Genomic DNA, 22509 nt, shown 5'->3' with positions numbered 1-22509 from the left:
CCCTAACCCTGCAGTATATAGCAAGTAAACCTGACAAGTTTGGGATCAAGTTTTGGGTGGCTTGCGACCTAAAATCCAAGTACATTTGCAATGTCTTCCCATATCTTGGCAAGGGAAGTACATTTGCAAGAGAGTTGGCTCACTCTCATATGGCTGGGAAGAAGGCAAGAAAAGAACAGTTGCTTTGGACACAACCCTCCACACCTAGCCCTGGAAAAAGAGCCATGTGTTAGGTCAAACACAAATGCAAGAACAATCATGCCACTGTGCGATGTGTTCACTGCTACAGATACACATGTGGTTTTTTGTTTGTTTTTTTTGTACTGTTTTTATCAATAAATCTCAGCAACAAAGGAAATACACCCATGTGTGTTGATTTCTCCCTAAGATGGCAAACAGAAACACAAGTTTCCTTGTGGGTTAGGGTTAGGCTAACCCTAACCCTAGGGTTAGGCTAACCCTAACCCCTAACCCTAACGACTCAGCACCACCTTATTTACATAACAAAAGCAGCAGTACACAGTTCAGTTCAGGATATTAGCTAAAAGCTTACCAGCCATTTGGCTGGTTGGCGGGTTTTAAACTTTCATCCGAGTGGAATCGTGACAATAACCAACCGGGAATCCATCCAGAAGAAAAAAAAATGCAAAAGGCGATTTACCTCTGTGCGGTTTTATACAAAATCCTTTATTAAATACCAAAAATCTCGTAAACTTTGTTTTTCACGGATTACGTTGCGTGGTTGTTTTCGATAACTGCAATGTGCAGCAAATCATGTGTTCTCTAACAGGACGTTCTTGCTCATTCGTTTAGAAAGAAGCCTTATTAAAAATATCCTCTGCTGTGCGAGACACTTTAGCACCTTTATGAAACCTACTGTAAAGTTTAATCATGTGGGAAGAGAAGGATAACAGCACATGCAAGGCCGTGATGTATACAGGGCAGGATTTCACACCTCCTCAGACGCTTTGTCAGACACTTGTGGCGCTCCGTCTCTCGCTCTTAGGTGCTCTTCTCCCAGCGTGATCAGATTGTTTTTTCCCTTTTAATTGTTTTTATCTGGTATTTTCCACTTCTTTCCTTTTTTTTGTACAGTAGATTCAGAAGTTAAGTCTGACATTGCATTTGCAAAAGTGATCTAACTAGTGACTGCATTATTAGACTATTAGATTAGACAAAAGATGGCGCTGTCCCGGTGGCAACCTGTTGTAGCGGCTCCCAATGTTCATGAGGTTCTTTAATGTCTTTAGTTTTTCTGTTGCTTTTCATCTTTTCTGTTTAAAATTTTAATCTTACCATTTTAATTATTTTGTTTTCAGTTACTTTGTTGTTGATACTCTTTCCACACTTGATCTGTGGAATGACTGCAAGAAGAAAGGAGGTGGGGTGGGTGTGTTTGTGAACTGCAGGTGGTGTAACCTGCTACATGTATCTGTTAAGGAGATTTTGCAACCGCAACGTCAAGCTACTTGTCATCAGAATTTGCCCGTATTATCTGCTGAGGGAGTTTACAAGCATGATCGCTATCACTGTCTACATCCCTCCATCTGGCAAGGCTGATGTAGTCATCAGCTCTGTGACTGCGCCTCTCCAAACAAAGCATCTGGGTGCCTTCATCTTCATCATGGGTGACTTTACTTCCAACCTTTCACCAGTTTGTCAAATGCATCACAAGAGACAATAGAAAACTGGACCTATTCTATACTAATGTCAGAGACACCTACACCTTCACTACCCTCTCTCCACTGGGCAGGTCAGATCACAACCTGCTGTCCTGTTCACACCAGCATACAAATGACTGCTACCCAAATAACAAACCTTGGGTTACAAACAACTTGAAGGGCATACTCGGTGAACTGAGACTGCAGTGCTTTGTGTCAGAGAGTCTGAACAGCAACACAGTTCACCCAGGGAACTGTGCTGTCCCCTTTCCTCTTCACCAGCTATACGACTGACTTCACATACATCATATAAACGTATCTCCTTCAGAAATACTCTGATGACATGGCCATTACTGGAAGTGTGGAAATGGGATGGGAAGAGGAGTAAAGAAGACTGATTGATCGCTTTGTGAGGTGTTCTGAGGTAAATTGCCTGCTGCTGAATGTGGCCAGAACAAAGGAGCTGGTGGTGGACTTTAGTAGAAACAGATCCCGACCCTTCCCTGTCTGCAATGGTGGGACTGATGTCAAAATATTCACATCCTGTAAGTATTTGGGAGTCCAACTGGATCACAAGCTGGAGTGGTCTGGCAACATGGATGCTGTCTACAAAAAGGGTTTGACTTTCTACGAAGGCTCAGATTCTCCAATGTATGCAGCGGGCTGCTTTATATGTTTTATCAGTCTGTTGTTGTGAGCACCATTTTCTTTGCTGGGGCATGCTGGGGTGCAGGCATCAAAGCAGACTGAACAAAGTCTGTTGTTGGCATTAAGTTCGCCACCCTGGAGATGGGGATCAGTGACAGAATGCTGGCAAGACTGCTAGAAATCATGGACAATGACTCCCACCCCCTCCATAACACACAGGACAATCTGAAGAGCAGTTTTAGGAACAGGTTCCTTCAAGCTCGCTGTCTGAGGGAACATTACAGGAAGTCGTTCCTTCCTGCTGCTATCAGATGCTTTAATTCATCTGGTTGGGTCAAAATTAATCAAACCTCAGTGCATCCTATCACTTTTGTACACCATAATATATATATACATATACTTGTCCTTTATCTTAATAGTTATCTATCAATATCTCTGTTTCTACACTTTATATGAGTGCTTTATGTTTGTTTTACATTTGCTCCTATGACAACTTAATTTCCCCCTGGCATTAATAAAGTCTCTCTGGTATGGAGAAGTTGAGGCCAAGAGAGAGATAACCCAGACATGGATGGGGCTTCTATATGGAATACAAATAACTAGCTATTTAAAAAAGTACTGGAAGTCAACAGCAAAACTTGAGCACTGACTTCATGTAGAGCTTGTTGACCTTGTGAACAGCACAGTGAATCATAATGCATCAGATAATTGCGTATTGTTCTCTAAAAGTCACAAACAGAATAAGGAGGTTCCTTTTAGTAACTCAGATCAAACAGAGGGGAAGTTGAGAAGGAGAGCTGCCAGTCAGGAATATATGTCATAGAGTTCCCAGCAGTGGACTGTGACTACCGTTGGGATAATGCAAGGGTAAGTTTAGCATGCTTGAGTGTTAAAAAAAGCACAGCACTATGACATACAGATGTTTCTCATACATATTGTTTTGATGTCTCCATTGTCACTATTTTAATCCTCTGACTGAATGAATTTGTAAAACTATTGGGATTATGCCATATGTTACCTTCAGGGTCATGTGATGGCAAACCAGAAGGGACAAATAAATGACCTGATATTGAAAAGCAGTGACAGGAGTGTTGCAAACAGCAGATGTTTGAGCCAGCTCAACTATACTCGAGACTGCATCTCTGAGGTGTTACACTGCTCACTTTTTAACTGCATACCGACTAACACATGAATAGTTTAATGGAAAGACACTTTAAAAGCCAGATTAGATACATGTAACTGGAATAATATAAACTGTAACCACTTTACACCTGACATTTCAGCCGCATTTTTATAACTATGACATGTTATAATGTCTTTATTCTGAACTTGGGGACACAGCGCACAGCATATTGTGTCAGTGAGTATCCTTCTGCTTTATTTTATAGGGATGTTTGATGATATGTTTATTTCCATTGAGATGAGTTTGCATAATGTTTGTGATGTCTCCCCGAAACGACTGTAGTAACATTATCAGTTTCTCTGTCACAGCATTGCTGGTAATGGTGGTACTTCTGGGCTGCATTTGCAGGTATTTCATTGATGTTTTGTTACGTTCCCCTGAGGGGTCTAGGCGGTGAGGGGGAAGTAACAAAAAGTGTCCGGGTCAGGAAAAGGAGTCAAGGAGGCAAAAGGGTTAAATTAAAGAGTTTTATTAAAGTTTCTGTTAAAAACTAACTAAAAGAGACGGACAAGCCGCTATCACCATTTAAAGAAACAAACAAAACTCAAATGTTAGTCAATAAAGCACAAAGTAAGTCAAAAAGAGTGCAGCTCACTAGCTGCAAACACGGCAACAAACTCAGCTCACTAGCTGTAACCACACTAATGGCACTCTGGCCCAGAGCTCACCTTTCCCTGGGATTAAATACTTTTAATTACTGACGAGAGTCAGCTGTGTAAAAGGGAAAGGTGGCACCTCAGGCAGAGGCAATTGAAGGACACTCCCACACAGGCACCTTCAGGAGGAGGCCCTGCTAGGGCCGTAACAGTTTAACAGTTTGACACACATTTTAAACTTCATTTCACTTCCCTCACTGCACTAATAAATCTCAACAAGAGAGTCTCAGATCACCACTGAGAGTAATTGTAGCGTCGAGCCAAAAATGGGAAACAGAATGGCTTCTGGGTTATAAAAATTAGTGCACTTCGTAAGTGCCTTAAACCTGCAGCAAGACGTCAATGAGATTGAAGTCTTAGGGAAAAGGGCTTTCTTTCTTGACCTCTCTAAACACTTTGCACATGAGTTCATGGTCTAAATAAAAACATAAATCTATTCTGTAATTCTCAGTCATACCACGTTTCAAAAAGGAGGACAAGTCATAGCATTCTTTACTTGTTCATTGACTAATGACTGTCAATTAGAAATCATCTGCCACTGAGCAAGTTGTTTGACAATCAGACCCACCACTTGTCACAACCAGTCTCTTGCAACCCAGATGGCGACATCTTAAGGTTTCAGAATGGGAGTTTACGTCACGCTAGCTACGTTCATCTTTATACTGTCACTTTTTAGTGAGTGCCTGCAGTAGAGATTTACAAGTGTGGCATAACAGCAGCCACAGCACTTACTCAAAACAATCAATTATTCCTGACACAGTCAGGATTATTCTGAACCAAAAAGGAAATGACAATCTGACCACACCTTAACCACATTTGCTATTATGTGTTTGTTGTGTTTAACTTTAGTTTTTACATTTTATGTACTTTATAACCACTAAAAGAGAACAATGTTTGAAGTGAAGGCCCTTCTTTTATAAATTTGTAAATGTTAGTAATAAGGAAGGAAGACTGAAGTATTTTCAGAAATCATTATTTATTTCTCAAAACTGGCATCAGTCACCTCACATACTTCTCAACACAGCTGATTACCATAAAGATTATGAGCTCTCTAATAATAAATAGCAAGCACAGAGAGGGACAGGTGGTCTAACAATGAAAACATCTGATCGTACCATAAGTTATCATTACAATAATGTCAACAACAGTCTCCAACTCATCTGGCATCTGATCTGTTATTGATCTGTTACAGTGCTGATAACAGTGTGAAGAATCAGCACAGATAATGTGGAGTTAGATACAGCGAAGCTAGAAGCAAAGAAGGTGTCTTTTTATATTTCATCAAAATTTCTCCTCTATCAAGTCCTGTAAACATGCCACTGTTGCAGGAAAAGGTTCAGTGAAAACACCTTTTTATGTTTACTCTCTCATATGTTATTTATTGCTTTACTCATTTTTCAGATGTTCTCTGAGTGCAATTACTTCAGGAGAATCACGTGTATTGGTGTGATTTGAGGAAGCTCATCAGATCTGTTATACCTGCTTCATGGAAGTTTTTGTTTTTATTTGTTTTTATTTAACTTCAGTCTTTTCAATCACAGTTGTCTGGTATTTGAAAAATTAAGATGCGTTTTCCAGATTCAAAGAATAAAAAACAATCTACAATATTTAAAAATTCCAATATATATATATTTTTTTTATCAATTTGATTTTTTTCAGCTTCAGTCAGTACTTGGAGTAGTGTTTATTGTATAGACTGAACTTTAAGTGAGACTTTGGAAATCAGAAAACTATAAAACTAATGACATTTTGTCAGTTGCTGAAATTTTACATCTCCAGCCTCATCAGGGACATTTTAAATTATAATTCTGTTACAGTGCTAACAAGGATCATGGAGTCAAAGGGTGACTAGAAAAAAGACATGTTCATGCATTCATAAAAGGTGCCACAGTTTTAGTCATAAAATACTTATATGCTGCTTTTTGTTGAATAACCATTTCTAACCTTCTTACTTTGTTTCTTTGAGGTTGCAACATGTTTCTATCACAGCTAATTACTTTTTGGTTTTATCATCTCATACTACTTTCCAGTATTGACTCCTGTAAAGATGCCACTGCTGTCACGGTTCGCTTGAGGACTCACACGCAGGACTCAGAGGCACAGTCAGTATTTACTACAGTTCCACCAGGTGTATATACAAACAGTGCAGGGGGTAGTGCTATATACAAAGCGGTGACAGGGAAAAGGCTCCGGGGAAATCCAGGTAGGGAAAAGAAACTTGCTCCTCTTCTGACTCTCTCCTATCGTGACCACTCTCTCTCCAAACACTCACACAAAAAAGGAATCCGCTCGGGGAATGCAGAGTCGGGTCCAGGGGATCTATGTACAGAAGGAAACACACGTCAGAGGTTTTGTGCAGGGAAGCAAAAGAGAACTTGCTCAGAGCCGGGCTGCACTGACGCGAGTCACACACAACGATCCAGCGATGAGTAGAAGCCACTCCCTGGCTTAAATGCTGGCTGCACTGATGAGGCCCAGGTGTTTCCTCTTCAGAGGGGCGTGGGCCGAGGGCGTGAGCCCACCATGAGTTCCGCCCTGGCGAGAGAGCGAGAGAGAGAGCAAGAGAGAGAGCGCAAGAGAGAGAGAGAGAGAACACTACTAGTCAGCGGCCTGCTGATCCCCTGGCCGTGACAACTGCTGCAGAGAAAGATTCTGGGTTTCCCCTATTTGATGCTTACATTCTCATATTTCATTTAACCCTCTCAAGGCAGGCGTTGCAGATTTGCAACAGTTAAACACTAGCAACCTGATTACCCCACATACATATTTTATGAGCTTTTTTTTTACCCAGAAGTACCACTGCAGGACTTGGTTGTGCATTAGCAACTAAAACTTAATTTGAGCCTGAGAGGGTTAATGCATTGGCTGTTTTTCCAGATGTTCTTTCTGATTTTAATCACTTCAGGAAAATTGTGTATTAACTTGATTTGTGAAAGCATGTATTTTATTATTATGAAGTGCACAGTTAAATTCAGACTCATTGTCAATAGCTGGACGAAAGATTTCACCAACTTTATTGTAGAATATTTAGTGTCCTTCAAGGAGTAGTCAGGCCCCAGTCACACAAGCCTAGTGAGTGGCTGGTGACTGGATGCTGTTTATTCCTGAAAGTCAATATGGAAAATTCTGGGCAAAATTGTTCGCCGAGAGGCCAATTTTTCCACCATGGTAAAACCATAGTTGCATGGTAAATGCTGACTTGTCTGCAAAAACTTGCAAACTACTTGCCAAGTGGCAGCAAAACTGTGAAAAGTGCGGGCTTTTGGAAATGTTTCGGTCACAGCTCTAAGGCACCTCTTTCTGAGTCTAAAAGGCAAAGATTCTCTGTTTTTATCGCAGTTTTAAAGCTAATTTACAGCAGCCAAAGCTAACAAACCACAAGGGGGTTTCTGGTAATTCTTTCTAAAGGATTTCCCCTCGTCACAGCCAGCAACCATTTACCAACCAATCGAGAAATGCACATTTTTGTCTCCCTAGCAACAGCACTGGCTGATGGCAGTGGCATTACTGAGCAGAGCAGTGCAAACTGCAAAAAGCTGCTCAGGAATCTCTAATGTAACATGAATCAGCAAAACTTGTTGATCCAGCGTCCAGACTTCCTGGATTCATTCTAGCAGTCACCGTTTTACAGGTGATCTGGGTCCTAATAATCCACTGTCAGAGGATTCTTCAGAAATCCCATGTTGACAAGTCCTGGACAGATGCTTCCTGCTCCTCACAGGTGAGGTATCTTAGGTATGCCCAGCAAAGAGGAGATCCTAGAGCAGACAGTGATGTCACTGAGCTTTTTTGAGATCTCATTTTCAGGTCCTAATTAATAGCTCCTCCTCCCCAGTAAAGGAAATCTCCTGCTTGGGAGCCTCAGTAAGCTATAATAATTTCCTTCAAAGATGGCTCTCTCTCTCTCTCTCTCTCTGAAAGCAGTCTGCTGCTGTTTTCATTTGCTTTGCTTTGATTGTGTTGTAGTTACTTTAAGCCACGTGTAGTTTATAGGGTAAAACCTAATTTTCTTCTTGTTCTTTTTTCTTTCTGCAAGGGGCGATTGTGGTTGCCGGTTCGAGCCCCGGCTCGGACAGTCTCGGTCGTTGTGTCCTTGGGCAAGACACTTCACCTGTTGCCTACTGGTGATGGTCAGAGGTCCCGGTGAATGTGTGTGTGAATGGGTGGATGACGGGATGTGTAAAGCGCTTTGGGGTCCTTAGGGACTAGTAAAGCGCTTTACAAATACAGGCCATTTACCTTTTCTTTTTTTCAAATTTTGCCTTATCTCGAATTATCATGAATTAATTTTCTCAGTGAAATTGTTACTGTGTGGCTTTCCCTTCGTTGTTACATCGTTAAACAGCTGGGCAATGCGGAAAAGTTAAAAGCAGTTAAACATTTGCATTAGTAAATAACTAAAACAGCCTCACGCATTTTACTACAAGAAGGGAAATGGTAATCGGTGAAAAGTTATATGGGACTTTTCCGTGAGTCACGTGACCCTCCGTTCACTCGCTCTTCTCCTCCTGCTTTCACTGCGTGTTGATAGCGGAGGCAGGTTAGTGCGAGTAGTCTTGGTGACACAGTGGAGAACTGCGCGCTGTGATAGTCCGGGAGAAACTGGAATCGACTAGACTCGCTACGAAGACGATGTGGACTCTGGCTCTGTGGATTATTCGTAAGTAGATTAATATAACATTTCATTGGACAACTAAAGCCAAATAGTGTGCAGCTCTCACATTGTTACCTTCAGTCTGTCAGCAACTGCAGTCAAGTGAAGTGAGCCCTCATCGCAGGGAATTTGCATCAATGTGATGCGTTTGTTATTTTTTTTTATCACCCTTATCAACTTAATCACCACTAAACAGTAGTGTGTTTACTCAGTCACTCAAAGGAAAGTATTCTTAGATGCAACACCTGAGCATATTCATTTGTATTTTATTATATTAATTATTATTATTGTTATTATTATTACATTTATTTATTCGTTTTCTTTTTTTTGGGGGGGGGGGGGGGGGGGGGGGGGCATGTAGTTGCCGTAAAACACGTGGTATTTTTTGCCAGCTCTGACGGAGCAGGCAACCCTTATGCACTGTGCAAAGCGGAAGCTTTGACTGGACAGCAGCGGGGAATACCACGAAAATAGCTTTGAGCCAACACTATCTGTTTTTTTTCTTTTTACTGTAGGACTTGCATTGCGTAAGAGGTGTGGCTCCCTGCACTACCAGATTTACTGATTAGAGTGCGCATCTCATCTCAGGGATTACAGGGATAGAAAAAAGTTATATGGTCTTTTTGGGCTCTCACAATTGATCCACTGTCTCAGATGACCACACGAATACCGCAAGCCATTATGACAGAACCACTAACATTAATCCAATAATGTTAGTGGTTTTGTCATAAAAAAACAAAACAAAACATTTTAGCTTGTGGTCCACCCCATGTTTGCCTACTGGTGGTGGTCAGAGGGCCCGGTGGCGCCAGTGTCCGGCTGCCTCGCCTCTGTCAGTGCGCCCCAGGGCAGCTGTGGCTACAATGTAGCTTGCCATCACCAGTGTGTGAATGGGTGAATGACTGAATGTAGTGTAAAGCGCTTTGGGGTCCTTAGGAACTGAGTAAAGCGCTATACAAATGCAGGCCATTCCTGTTGGGCACATATAGAAAACATATGGCCTGGTCATAATAACGTAAAGAAGTCAAGTTTCCAGAAGTGACGGTGCATAAATTCATGCTCAAATAAAGATCACTACATCTGGTCTTCTTGTCTTTTCTCCCCAGCTTACCTCAGTCTTTGCTGTGCACAGCACCTTGCGTGCAATACCACTCAGCTTCCTCAGGGGACTTTTTACAGCGTCTCAAAGTTGAAGGCAGCTGAGTGTCCCTACTCCTGGCTGAACAGCACTGTAAGTTCAACAGCTGCTCTGCCAGCAAACCTCTGCTTCTATGTTAAAAAATTGAAGCATGAAAAGCACAGGTGCAATAAAACAAATTTTGTGACTGGTCTTTGGCCACATTAGCGCTGTAAGCTACACCTGTGTTTGACATGCAAAATATATATGGAAAGAGGACTTTCTAAATTATAAGCACCTCATGAGCTTGAGTTATTGTCGACACCGTCATTATTATTGAAACCTTCAGACTGACTTTGTACAGGTGGTGATTTTGTCATGCGTTTCCCTTCAGGGGCACGTGCTGGCAAACCAGAAGGACAAAATAGATGACCTGGTGTTTAACAGCAGTATTGGGACTCTTTTTACCCGCACATGCTTCTCACAGCTCAACTACACTCGGGATTGCGTCTCTGAGGTGTCACACTGCTGACATTTGACCTGCTTACTGAGTAACACATGAACAATTTAAAGCAGAGATACTGTATAAACCATATTGGTTATGTGAGACTAGAAGATTACAAGTTAAAGTTCTTCAGTTATCCATTTATCGACATTAACTTAAAAACACAGTCATTCTCATGAGCTCAGTACACGTATGAGACTTACCCAATTTCTCTTTCTATTTTTGTACTTAGAGGATACAACAAACAGCTTATTGCTTCAGTGAGTATTTGTCTCCTTAACATTTAAAGATTATTTGATGTTTTTATCCATTGATACAAATGTAGATATTGTTTTTCATTTTTACAGTTGACTGCATAATTCAGGCGCCTCTGGAGGGAAAAGGTAGGGAACAGCAAAGTAGAAAACTATATTGCAGTTAAGATTTGTATTAAAAATGAGTTTCATGTTAAAACAGGTATGAAAGTTTTTCTCTATTATTAAAAAACGAGATGAGGATCTGAAACAACCACTGATAAATGACTGCAGGAAGAGTAGGGTGTGACTTTAGATGGTGTTGTTGTTTTTTATTACATCACATTTCTCCACTTCCTGTTGATGAGTGAGTCACGAGGAGTGTCTTGCCTCACGTCTCATTCATAAATAAGTAACTATTGTGTAGTAATGTGTCATAGTAGGCTGTGTGGCAGGAGTGGTGGATCCAAAATGCAGGACTCAGACACAGAAGTACAACTTAAAGCGCAGCTTTATTGCTGGGAAAAACTTCTTACTAAACTAAACTCACCAAAAGACAAACAAAAACACTGTAGCAGAAATACTGAACTGGAGCTGGAGACAAACCACTGGAGACACGGAGGCAACCCACACAGCTTCTTGAGGTTATGACGCGACACTGACTCAGAGAAACACAGGGTTTAAATACACTGGGAAGTAACGAGGGGAATGAGACACAGAAGGAGAGCACAGCTGGGGTAAATCAGAACTGACGAGACAAGGAAGCGTAAACTGAACACATTCACATAAGACACGGACCTTCAAAGTAAAACAGGAAGTATGACACAGAGACGCGAACTTGACACGGTGGAGACAGCAACTAAGAAACACAGAGACATAACCAGTAAGGCAGAGGACTCGATGAACCAAAAGACCCAGAGGGAAACTCAAACATGCAGACACAGACTTACACAGAACAGAGGGGACACAGAGATGAAGGGCAAGGGATCAAAACTAGAAACCATAGAATAAATCACACAAGTACAATAATACAAAAATCACAAAGAACTAAAAATGCTGGGTCAGGAGACCCAGGACCCCGACAGTAATGTAACATTTAAAACTCACTTTCCCAGTTCAAGGATGTAGTTCGTAGAAAGCGATTCATTTTAACAAAGGCAGGATGACGAATACACAGCTATAGGAGAATTCAGAGTTTATATAAAGTTCATAATTACAACACACGAGACGGCAACAGACTCCCGGCCTGATTTTCTCAGTTATTAATTTGTAAATGAATTGTAAAACAAATCTATGGACTGTAAGACATTGCTCGCTGATTTCACAGTGAGCTAAGTGAGTTAGGGTTTGTCCCTTGTAAAGGGAAATTTAGAACCTATGTGGTTTGTCTCTGAGAGGTGTGAATTTAGGTGATGACAGTTAAAGACCAGGCAGCACGGTGGCACGGTGGTTAGCACTGTTGCCGCACAGCAAGAAGGTCCTGAGTTCAATTCCGGGGTCTTTCTGTGTGGAGTTTGCATGTTCTCCCCGTGTTTGCGTGGGTTCCCTCCGGGTACTCCGGCTTCCTCCCACCGTCCAAAGACATGTTGTGGGGATAGGTTAATTGGATAATCCAAATTGTCACTAGGTGTGAATGGTTGTCTGTCCCTATGTGTTAGCCCTGCGACAGACTGGTGACCTGTCAAGGGTGTACCCTGCCTCTCGCCCTATGAGAGCTGGGATAGGCTCCAGCGCCCCCCGCGACCCTGAAAAAGGATAAGCGGAAGCGAATGGATGGACAGTTAAAGACCCGTCGAAATTGTCTTGAGGTTTCAGTAGAAAGAGCTTTTTTCTTAAGCAAACTAAATAAAAAAGCGACAATTCGAGACAGATAAAAGACAAGGAGTGTCGAGAAATGTCTATTACTAAACAGCACCATCTTTAGAGAAAAACTTTCCACCTTTCAAAGACGCCAATTTAGGAGGGATACAGGACTGTCTTATAGATTTTGATTAGAATCATGTATATTGGAGATTTCAGCAGATGAACCGTTAAACTCTCTTTGCTCTTGCAGGGATTTCTCGACAGTACTGGAGCAATATTGCCAGCGTGTCGTCCTTGCTGCTGGTGTTGCTGCTGGGACTTTTGAGGTATTTTAAATATAAATATTTAGACTTATAACCAGGCTTCGTTCATTTCTGTTCACTTTTGCACACACTTTAACCTCATGCTCATCTTGCATATTATGTATAAAGATCTGTTATTGCTCTGTTACAGTTGTGTCCTGAGGAGGAACCAGTAAAAATGTGAAGGCCCAGCACATCTAGAAAGCATCTGAAATTCATTTGTCTGCCCGTTAAGTAATTAAAATTCTGGTTCTTTTTATTCATCGTCAACACCGGCTGATGATAATCCTTTATTCTTTATCATGAATGCCTTCAAACATATATGCTCTAAACAGTTTTTAAGCTTTTTACAGTACTTCCTCTACATTTAGAGTAGCAGTGTTCCTATATTACAGAAATATCCCTGCTTTGCCCCACTTTCATGTTGGAGTTGAAATTATCCTCCGCTAAGTAAGGTAACATAATCTCTAATATTGAATTCTATAAACATGCCACCGCTGCAGGAAAAGGTTCTGGGAAAATATGATTTTATATTTCCTCTTTCATGTGTCATTTACTCATTTTTTTTTGTTTTGAGTTCAATCATTTCAGGAGAATCATGTGTATTGATGTGATTTGAGGAAGCATGTATTGTCTGCTGTATCGCATATTATGAGGTGTATAGTTTGATTAGTTTAGGTGTAGTGTGACAGAACTTGCGCTACAGTATGTCTTCCTCCTATAAGCTTCTCTTTATAACTTTCTTTTTCTTTTGTAATCAGGCTAAAACCAAAAGCTTCCACTTTGGAAACTAGCGCTCAATGTAGCCACCCAGCTCTGATGATGATGATGATAGCGAAAGGATTTGCAAAAATAAAAATGCAAAGCAATGGCGTCCATTTTTAATCAATTCTTAATGAATTAGCAACCCAAATCAAGCCTGTTCTCAGTAGGTAGACAAATGTTCAGAGAGTTTATTGTGAAATATCAGCATCACCGAGAACACTAATAAGTGAAGGTAATGATAAATATTGATAGCTGATTTTTAAAATCAGAACAATATCCATCCCTCTCTGTGATAGGTTATATATCAGTGGTAAATTTGGCTTGCAAACAAGCACAATTAGTGTTTAATTAGTTTCAGCCTCTATAATCACTGCACAGCCACCAGTGTCATGTCATTAACTGGTTCAGAGTGGAATATTCCTGAGGTTGTGGAAACCTCAAACCAAAACCCAGCAGCAACATAGTAGCTTAGCCAGGTCTGGCCACAAAACCAGCGTTTCTTTTCAAGGTCAAGCTGTGAAAGTGTTTATCCCGTACTTCTTACTGTCTGTAAGCCCTTCAATATAGATTGTAATCTTTTTGCTAAGCTTGTAGAGAAAATCATTTTTCCTTAAATGTCTTTAAGCTAAAAATATATTTATTGCATATAAGAATGCAGATATATCCATGTCAATGTTTAGATATAAATGCCAGATTATTTTACTGTATATATTTTAAAATATACTATTATGAAATGTCTATATAGATATGAATTAAGATACTTACTATTAAAATATCAAATTCATCCCATTAATATTCTAAGCACAGGCATTTAACACACAGCTACAAACAAACAAGGTGCGTTTGGATGTGTGTGTGGAAATGCAGTGTTGGTACATTTTTGGAGGATCTTTTATATACATATAATTTATACAGTACCTGGTGTACAGTACTAGATTTTATTAAAGAATATGGTCTTGAGGCATTTTTATACTGCATGACATAATGAAAATCTGCTAACCCAGCTTCATGGAAGTTGTATTTTCATTTAACTTCACTGTATCTGAAGACTGCTCTGTCACTGTATTTTATTATTGGAACATTAAAAGGTGATATTTAGAGAATCCTGAGAGTGCTCATTTTGATTTTTGTCCTTCTTTGCTCTGTCCTATAATTTTTCCTAGCCAATGAAAAAACTGGAAAGTTATGGTGCTTTGTTCCCTGCACGTTCCCTTCAGTAGTACTGGATGAAAACTTATGATAGAATAGATTAAAATAGCCCTTTGTTTTCACTGTACATGTACAATGAAATTATGGAAGTGTGTTATAGAGATCTTAGTGTCTATGACAGGAATGCAAACAGCTAACAAATGGCCATTATAATTTGTAGTACATTGAGAATACGGGACAAATAAACAATACACCTCTTCCACTTAATGGCCAGTTAACATTGTGCTGAACACAGGCCAAAAGATTCAATGAGCCACATCAATGTCTACTGTCTGTCTACTGTTTACGTTCATAGTCAAGTGGCTAACAAACATAAACAGAGGTTTTCACTATCCTAATGTTATCTTGTTTTAGGATACATGTTATACATAATACCTGCCATTATCCAATGTCACATCTGCTTACTTGTATCTTTTGCTCGTTTCTCCTCCTCTTTTCTCTTTTTTCTAAACTGAGCACCTGATGGATTTGAACTTTTCTTGTCCATCTTCCATTGGTGTTAATTTTGCACTCAATATCAGCATCCATACCCCAACCAGAGAATAATCACAACATAACCAATTAGTCCTACACCTTAGTGCACAGATTCAGTTTGTATGGGATTGTCCCCCTAATATTTCGCACAACCCAGTAAAAAATAATTAACTTAATGGGCTTGGATTGATAACATTGTGAATGAAATGTGCTCTGTTTTGAAGCAGCTCGCTCTCCTCTCCTTTCGGTTGTCTGTGATACTTCATCACAGCGCAGCAGCTCAGCAACAAGCAGGCGCACAGAGGGCTCTCTCGCTCACTTTTCGTGTATATGTGTGTTATAGAATTTAGAAAACACGTCGGTGCACATTATAAGTCTGTATCGCAAGGTCTTGTGTTTTTGTGTTTGGTTTATTTTAATTTTGTTTTATTTTGCGAGCTGGTTATTAGATGCCGTTAGCACCAGTGTGGAATCAGTATTTTAAAGTAGGCTATGTTACACCCATAGTCAAGGTAGATGAGTTATGTTAAACAGCTGTAGAACATAAATGTATTCCTTAGGATGTGTGCAAAATATGTAACTTAGTTTCCTTATATTTTTAGATTAAAGAATATGACCCCCTTTTTTAGTATATTAATTATAGTATGAGTAGACCAAATGTCTCAGTATATTTTGTTAGTAGGATAGACAAAAGTTCAAGTATATCTCTGGGGATTAAAAGAATGTGACCATCCTTTGGGTTCTGTTAGACAAGTGGGCGCCACCATTTATCTGCTGTGAATGTTTTACACTGTTTTCTTGTCATGTCAGACTGCTTAAATCATTCTCTGAGAATGTTGTGTGCAAAAGACCTTGTGCCGATAATAGCAGAAACAGACCACATTCTGTGCCCCCACCCTTGTAGGAGGTAGAAAGACAGGGAGCCCGAGGTCATAACTTAGGCTCCTCAACAGATAAGAGAGTGTGAATGTTTAGGTTTACGACCAGGTGGGGGCTAGTAGAAAACTATAAAAAGCTGTGTAATACATCGCCATTTTGAGACTTGCTGTGACCCTCTCTGCATCTCTCCCCATCATGATGGTTGTTATGCTCAGTGTGTGAAAAGTGTATGGAAATAAAGGATTGTTGATTGAGCATTATACACCGAGTAAGTGTCCTTCCTTCAGCCCAAAGATTCAAAGAACTGGGTGAATTCAACACCAGCCAGAGAATCCCCGTCGTTCTCTCCTCCCTGTGCGGCAAGCAGCAGGCGCACCTCGCAGGGAGGGTGCACTTACTCCCCGCAAAGTGGAAAAAAGTAAAAAACAAAACAAAAAATGTTTATCAGTTTCATTTGTGTATTAGATGGCATATCCTTTGACGTTTAAAAACCCCCCAAAACGTGCATGCATACTCAGTAATTCGCGTCAAAGTGAGTTCTATCCACTATCTGGTCCACCACCCCCTCTCCCACCACGAGGAGTTGCTCTTTCATTTTCACAGTCTGCGGAGAAGCACTTCTTCACTGAGCGGGCAGAACACTTGGATAGATTAGAGGCTAAACCAGCATATTAAATCGGACTTGGGGAAAGGACTCCAATACAGCAGTGCGACTATCACCGCAAGAATGAGGCACAGCGAAGTTTATCTGCTTGTCACTGGTAAGTAGATTAATATATTGCCTAACAGCGAAACGGTCCTGGGTTCAAATCCTCCATCTGGCTTTTGATCTTTCTTTGTGGAGTCCGCATGTTTTTCTGTGTTATTATAGACTCTCTAAGGTACAATATAAAGCGACTGTTGTTGCCATTTTTAGTGCTATATAAATAAAATTGCATTAATCCCAAAAGATGTGTCAGTGGGAGAAACGTTTAGTCACAATGACCAGTGGTTTTCTGTGTTAGTCCTGGGACCTGCTAATGATGTGTTCAGGGTGTGTCTGCCCCAGCTGAGATAGGCTCCAGAGCAGGGGTAGGCAACTCCAGGCCTCGAGTGCCGGTGTCCTGCAGGTTTTAGATCCCACCCAGGGTTAACACACCTGAATCAAATGATTAGTTCATTACCAGACCTCTGGAGAACTTCAAGAAATGCTGAGGAGTCATTTAGCCCTTTAAATCAGCTGTGATGGATCATGGACACATCTAAAACCTGCAGGACACCGGCACTCGAGGCCTGGAGTTGCCTTCCCCTGCTCCAGAGGATGGATGGTAAACTGCAGAAACGTGTGATGTGCTTATCTGATGTTTGTTATTGTGAAGTACTTTGGACAAAGGTTGAACAGGAACTGCTGACTTGAAGTTTCAGTGACCTGAAGTTTCAGTGGCTGGGGAAGGACATGATGCTGTTACCTGGAATAAGAGCTTTTGTCCTAGCTGGATAAAAGACGTCCCCCGCACAGAAACGAGCCATCACTTCCCCAAGCACCTCCTTACAGATATGATGCTATCCAAAGTTATGTAACTGAGTTTCTTAGTCTTAGTCCACGTGTTGTCCACGTGTTCTCCACCCATCCACCCCCAGCAAGAAAATTAACAACAAACTAAACAATTTTAACTCACAGGAATATAAAAAAGTTTTTTGACCATTAGTAAATCAAGAAAAATTAAGAAGATTAAGAAATATATTTTATTTAACTAAATTGGAGATAATTTATTTGAATTTCAGGTTTGGGACAACACCCCGTACACTCTCCTTCCCCAAAGCTGTCTAGAAATGCTATCAAATCGAAATGACGATGTCCTCCTAGCTCATGAAATGCTATAAAATTTTCCCTAATGTGTATTTTTGATAAATTATTCCCAGCAGATGATTTTTTAAGTTTGGTGGGCCCTTTGGGCTTCTCCATCATTCTTGTCCAAGAACTGTGATGATCAGCTGTAGGTAACATAGTTCTGTCTCACAGGTGTGTGGGTGTGGAGGCATGCACACAGTTGTGCTTTTATTCAAGCTATAACATTGCAGTGATGAGTCTTCCCATCTTCTTGTCTTTTCTTAGCAGCTGCATTGGTGGTGCTTTGCTGTGGATGGGACATCAGTTGCAGAGTTACTGAAGATGCATATGGGACCCTTTACACTGTTCCAGATTTCCAGGCAACCAGATGTATCTACTCCTGGATGAATAGTACTGTAGGTTCAACATGCCAGAGTTTCTTTACCACTTTCACTTGTGCTACTGGGATTCTACCTCTGTTAAAAAGGCATAACATAAAACATGCAGTTGATCATTACAGACACAATAGGAAAAGTAAAGAAGCAACTAATGTTATTAATATTTAATCAGTGTTGTGATTTTGTCATATGTTGCTTTTAGGGTCATGTGCTGGTGAATAATGACGAGACGGTGACTGGCCTGGTGACGAACAGCAGTATCAGGACTCTTCTCACCCGTGCATGTTTGAAGCAGGTCAACTACAGCCGTGCCTGCGTCTCTGAGGTGTTACACTTTCAGCATTTGTACTGCATGCTGAGAAACACATGGAAGAATTTAAATAGAATTGACTTTACACGTGGCATTTTAGCACAATTTCTGAAACTAAAAGCTAGGAATTGAATTTATGAATATAATTTAATTCTAGACAACTAAAAGCTTACTCCATTTCTCTTCCTGTTTTTCTGCTTAGGGGATACAACACACAACCAGTTGTTTCAGTGAGTATCTCTCTACCTGATTTTCTAGATGTAAATGTTTATTACCATTGATATAAAATGTTTTCTAACGCAAGAATATCTTGTGTTTACAGCAGGCTGCAGTGGAACTACTAACCCTCAGAAAAGTGAAGGTATAAAACCACTACTTGTATGAAATTAGATTGCAGTTAGATTTCGAATTAGAAATGAGTTGCATCTTTAAACAGGTGTGAAAAGTTTACAAGAGATCCATCCATCCTCTTCCACTTATTCAATTCAGGGTCAGAAGTTGGCTGACAGCTTTTCACACTCATGTTCAGACTTATATGAGATAAAAACTGCTTTTAATGACATTTCACACCTTCCTGCACATTCAGAGTCCCTGTTATTGTATGGTTATGCACAGTGTCTCCATGAGTCTCTGGCTCTCTTTTCATTCATAACTATCTGTTTAAAAGGTTAAAACATACTCACCAAGGCGACTAATTTCAGTTCAGCGTTATGTGTTCGACATAAACTCTTGTCTCTGGTTACAGTGCAGTTTATAGTATCAACATCTGGGACTCTCTGCCACATCAGCTCAGCTATTCATGTGTAAATAAACATGAAGGTGTAAATTAACAGTGTATGATTTCACTTTCAGTAAACCTGCCTCCCGGATATTGTTTATTGCCACTACTCTTAACGTGTGACTTGTGTCAGTGGTAAAATGAGTGTCAGTGAAACAAGAAGCAGATGGGAAGGTAATGATAATAATAATGGATTTATATAGCGCTTTTCAAGGCACCCAAAGCGCTTTACAATGCCTCCACCAGTGAATGAATAGTGGCATTGTAAAGCCACTATTACAATGTGGCTTGTGGCTACAACCGTAGCTTGTAATAGTGGCCACATTGTAATAGTGCACAATGCCACTATTCATTCACTGGTGGAGGCAAGCTACGGTTGTAGCCACAGCTGCCCTGGGGCAGAGGCTGCCATATCGCGCCATCAGCCCCAGGGCAGCTGTGGCTACAACCGTAGCTTGCCTCCACCAGTGAATGAATAGTGGCATTGTAATAGTGGCTTTTACACTATTACAATGTGGCCACTATTACAAGCTACGGTTGTAGCCAACACCAGTAGGCCCAACACCAGTAGGCGGTAGGGTAAAGTGTCTTGCCCAAGGACACAACGACCAGGACAGAGAGACCGGGGATCGAACCGGCGACCTTCCGGTTACAGATACGCTTCCCAACCCCCTGAGCCACGGTCGCCCTGTAGGTGTCTGATATTTAAACAGAAATAAATCTGACATTTTAGTTTAGGTGTATGATCTTATAAAGATGAAGGATGGTAGAAAACTGTGTGTGTTAAGAACATGCAGCACCTTGATGGAAATCTTCACCATCTTAAGATATCAAATACATAAAAATACCTTTTTGTTTAGAGATAGATGAAAAATTTGGCTAGGAAGTATCAATTAGTTCACAATAGTGAATATGTGTGTTTCCTAAAATGTTACAAGGCTAATTTGAGTGGACAACACAATTTACTTTAGATTTAAATGATGCATGAATTGCACATCTTGGATCTTAGGGAAAACAATTAACTGTCAAATTTATGTTAAATGAACATCAAATTAATAACAAACTCATTTTCTTTGCTTTTGCAGGTACACCTTCTCACCGCTGGAATACATTTATCACGGTCTTTATCATGGTTTTACAACTTAAGTGTTTGTCTGCAACCAGCTAGAAGATGGTTCCTCCAGTTTACCAGCTTTAACCCACATGGCAGCACGATCTGAAATCCCTGTCTTGCTGTTGTTCATACATCATTTGTTCCAGAAGAGAGTTTTATATAAAAAAATGAATTTTTTTTTGTTTCCCCCTCAACATTTCAAAGCTAGGAGATCACAAATTGATCGGTCAGTTCCCACAGTATAGGGTTCACTTGGAAGAATTGAAGACAATTGATTAAGATATAGAAATTAATGTTTTTGGCGATTAGATGATCCATCAGGGCAGAACATAATCCCAGCGGGAGAGGATTTAGGTCAGGACCCCCCGGAGTCCAGACGCTGGTGGTGTTTAAGAGGAAGACTGGGGCTTGCATAGAGCTCTGGCTGAGGTGGAAATGACGAAGTGGTGGGTGTTAGATTTGTATTGTTCATTGTCATTTATGCTTAGAAATATTTACTCATATATGCTTAGAAGTATATAATCATTTGTAGATTGAAAGAATGTCTCATCCTAGGAGGTCTGTAAGCATGAAGAGGGGGGTGCGTTCACTCCTCTTCAGAGGGTTCTGGCATAGATCACACACCTCCTAGGAGAGGTCGTATCTTCTCTTGCTGATATATGGTATAGCAAACACACGTATATCTGTTTGAGTGTAAGAGCCTTTTGTTTAGATGGACCGCTAGACTCCTGGCACCAGCTTTGGGGAGTCTTCATGGGGTCACACTCTGACCCCACACATACTTACACAATGCACAGGCAAGGTACTCTTTGTGTGTATGAAACGTCACATGTTAATGAACCTATGCATATTCATATAACCACAATAAAAGGAGTGCTATGGGGAACCTGGCTGAGAGTCTGACGGAGGTCAAGTGGGTGGAACGACACTTGGCTCCAGGCAGGTCTCCCTCATGCATGAGTAACACAAAGAACGTTGCCTACTCGTGTCTTGCTTTTGCTGTGTAGTAAATTGTCTTGAACGTTCCAGCGAATAGGTTTATGCTATGAACCTATCAGTGGGTTGCACAAAAAAAGAGTCTGAAAGGGAGAATGATGGAGAGCACAGATTGAAACCATCTGAAGCACAACCTGCACAACCCTGTTTTTGACAAGGGCCTACTATATGGTGCAGCCTAAAGGCAGAGTTGGGTTTCCGAGGCCAGAATGATTACCAGCCTTCTGTTACGGGGTGGTGGGTGTTGGAGGACAACTGCTGATCCCAGTTAAAGCAATCAACATGTAAAGAGTACCTGACTTGTGGCATAACTGGCTCTGGCCTTTTTTTGTTCTTCTTTTGTTGTTTTATCCATGTTGCAAGTGGTACACTGGACTGTTTTGTCCTTCATTATTTTATGTTTGTACTAATAAAATATATTTTACAATTATTTTGGTTGTCATCTTTTGCCTACAGCTGAGATGGTTGCTCATACCTAGAATCTGTATAGTAAACAGGCAGAAACAAAAAACAAAACAACATTAGGGGACGTTCAAGTTCATATGCACGTGAAGGCAGACAGCCCCGTGAGACTCTAGTTTAAGAAGCATTCTCAAAGACACATCACACATTATCACATGGCAGCTTCAGGAAATGGTAAACACTGCTGAATAAAAATACATGAACTCACTGAGTGATTATTTGAGATCAGTTCCTTTTTTGGCAACTTTTCAAATGGAAGCGCTGCAATTTCAGATCCATTTCTATGTTATACATGAGCTCAGTCTAATTTTCAGTGAGGGTATGGTGTCATAGGGTCATGCCACTGTACACTTCCTCTTCATGTTCACATCAGTTCTCCGAAATGCTTCAATAAGACTAAATTACCTTGTCAGCAGCATGTTACGGACAGCTGCCACGTCCTCGAACGTCAAAACAAATAAGCTGAAAAGGCAGTTATGCAAAATTACTCAAAACAACTGCATTAAATGTGTCACTAAAATGACTTATGCTCCTGACTTCACAAAAAATACA

General features: G+C 40.6%; 2 protein-coding genes across 4 annotated transcripts; both read left to right on the top strand.

The window, feature by feature from the left end:
* Window positions 1–8677: 8677 nt before the first annotated feature.
* Window positions 8678–13028, top strand: LOC148099896 (uncharacterized). Its single transcript, XM_087849685.1, has 7 exons — window positions 8678–8808; window positions 9909–10033; window positions 10314–10436; window positions 10657–10684; window positions 10772–10807; window positions 12711–12786; window positions 12914–13028. Exons 1-7 carry the CDS (start codon window positions 8781–8783, stop codon window positions 12936–12938), a joined length of 441 nt encoding a protein of 146 aa, XP_087705811.1. The 5' UTR covers window positions 8678–8780; the 3' UTR covers window positions 12939–13028.
* A 3655-nt stretch (window positions 13029–16683) lies between these two features.
* Window positions 16684–21071, top strand: LOC148099895 (uncharacterized). Of its 3 annotated transcripts, none has more exons than XM_087849683.1 (6): window positions 16684–16850; window positions 18188–18315; window positions 18500–18622; window positions 18810–18837; window positions 18930–18968; window positions 20471–21071. In XM_087849683.1, exons 1-6 carry the CDS (start codon window positions 16817–16819, stop codon window positions 20551–20553), a joined length of 435 nt encoding a protein of 144 aa, XP_087705809.1. In that variant the 5' UTR covers window positions 16684–16816; the 3' UTR covers window positions 20554–21071. The 3 variants fall into 3 exon arrangements, with proteins under 3 accessions (XP_087705809.1, XP_087705810.1, XP_087705808.1); XM_087849684.1 differs by having other exon boundaries at window positions 18185–18315; window positions 18933–18968; XM_087849682.1 differs by having other exon boundaries at window positions 18185–18315.
* Window positions 21072–22509: the final 1438 nt, after the last annotated feature.

Source organism: Neolamprologus brichardi, chromosome 13 (genome assembly GCF_056152115.1).
Source record: "Neolamprologus brichardi isolate AB-2024 chromosome 13, ASM5615211v1, whole genome shotgun sequence".
In the NCBI taxonomy this organism is placed as follows: domain Eukaryota; kingdom Metazoa; phylum Chordata; class Actinopteri; order Cichliformes; family Cichlidae; genus Neolamprologus; species Neolamprologus brichardi.
This window is presented reverse-complemented; position numbering and strand designations above follow the sequence as displayed.

Bases quoted from the DNA above. Each gene is read 5' to 3' on its own strand.
- LOC148099896 (XM_087849685.1), top strand. From the start codon at position 8,781: ATGTGGACTCTGGCTCTGTGGATTATTC. The intron at 10,034-10,313 runs GTAAGTTCAACA...GTTTCCCTTCAG, and splicing joins ACTCCTGGCTGAACAGCACT to GGGCACGTGCTGGCAAACCA. The intron at 10,808-12,710 runs GTAGGGAACAGC...TTGCTCTTGCAG, and splicing joins GGCGCCTCTGGAGGGAAAAG to GGATTTCTCGACAGTACTGG.
- LOC148099895 (XM_087849682.1), top strand. From the start codon at position 16,817: ATGAGGCACAGCGAAGTTTATCTGCTTGTCACTG. The intron at 18,316-18,499 runs GTAGGTTCAACA...TGTTGCTTTTAG, and splicing joins ACTCCTGGATGAATAGTACT to GGTCATGTGCTGGTGAATAA. The intron at 18,623-18,809 runs GTGTTACACTTT...TTTTCTGCTTAG, and splicing joins GCCGTGCCTGCGTCTCTGAG to GGGATACAACACACAACCAG.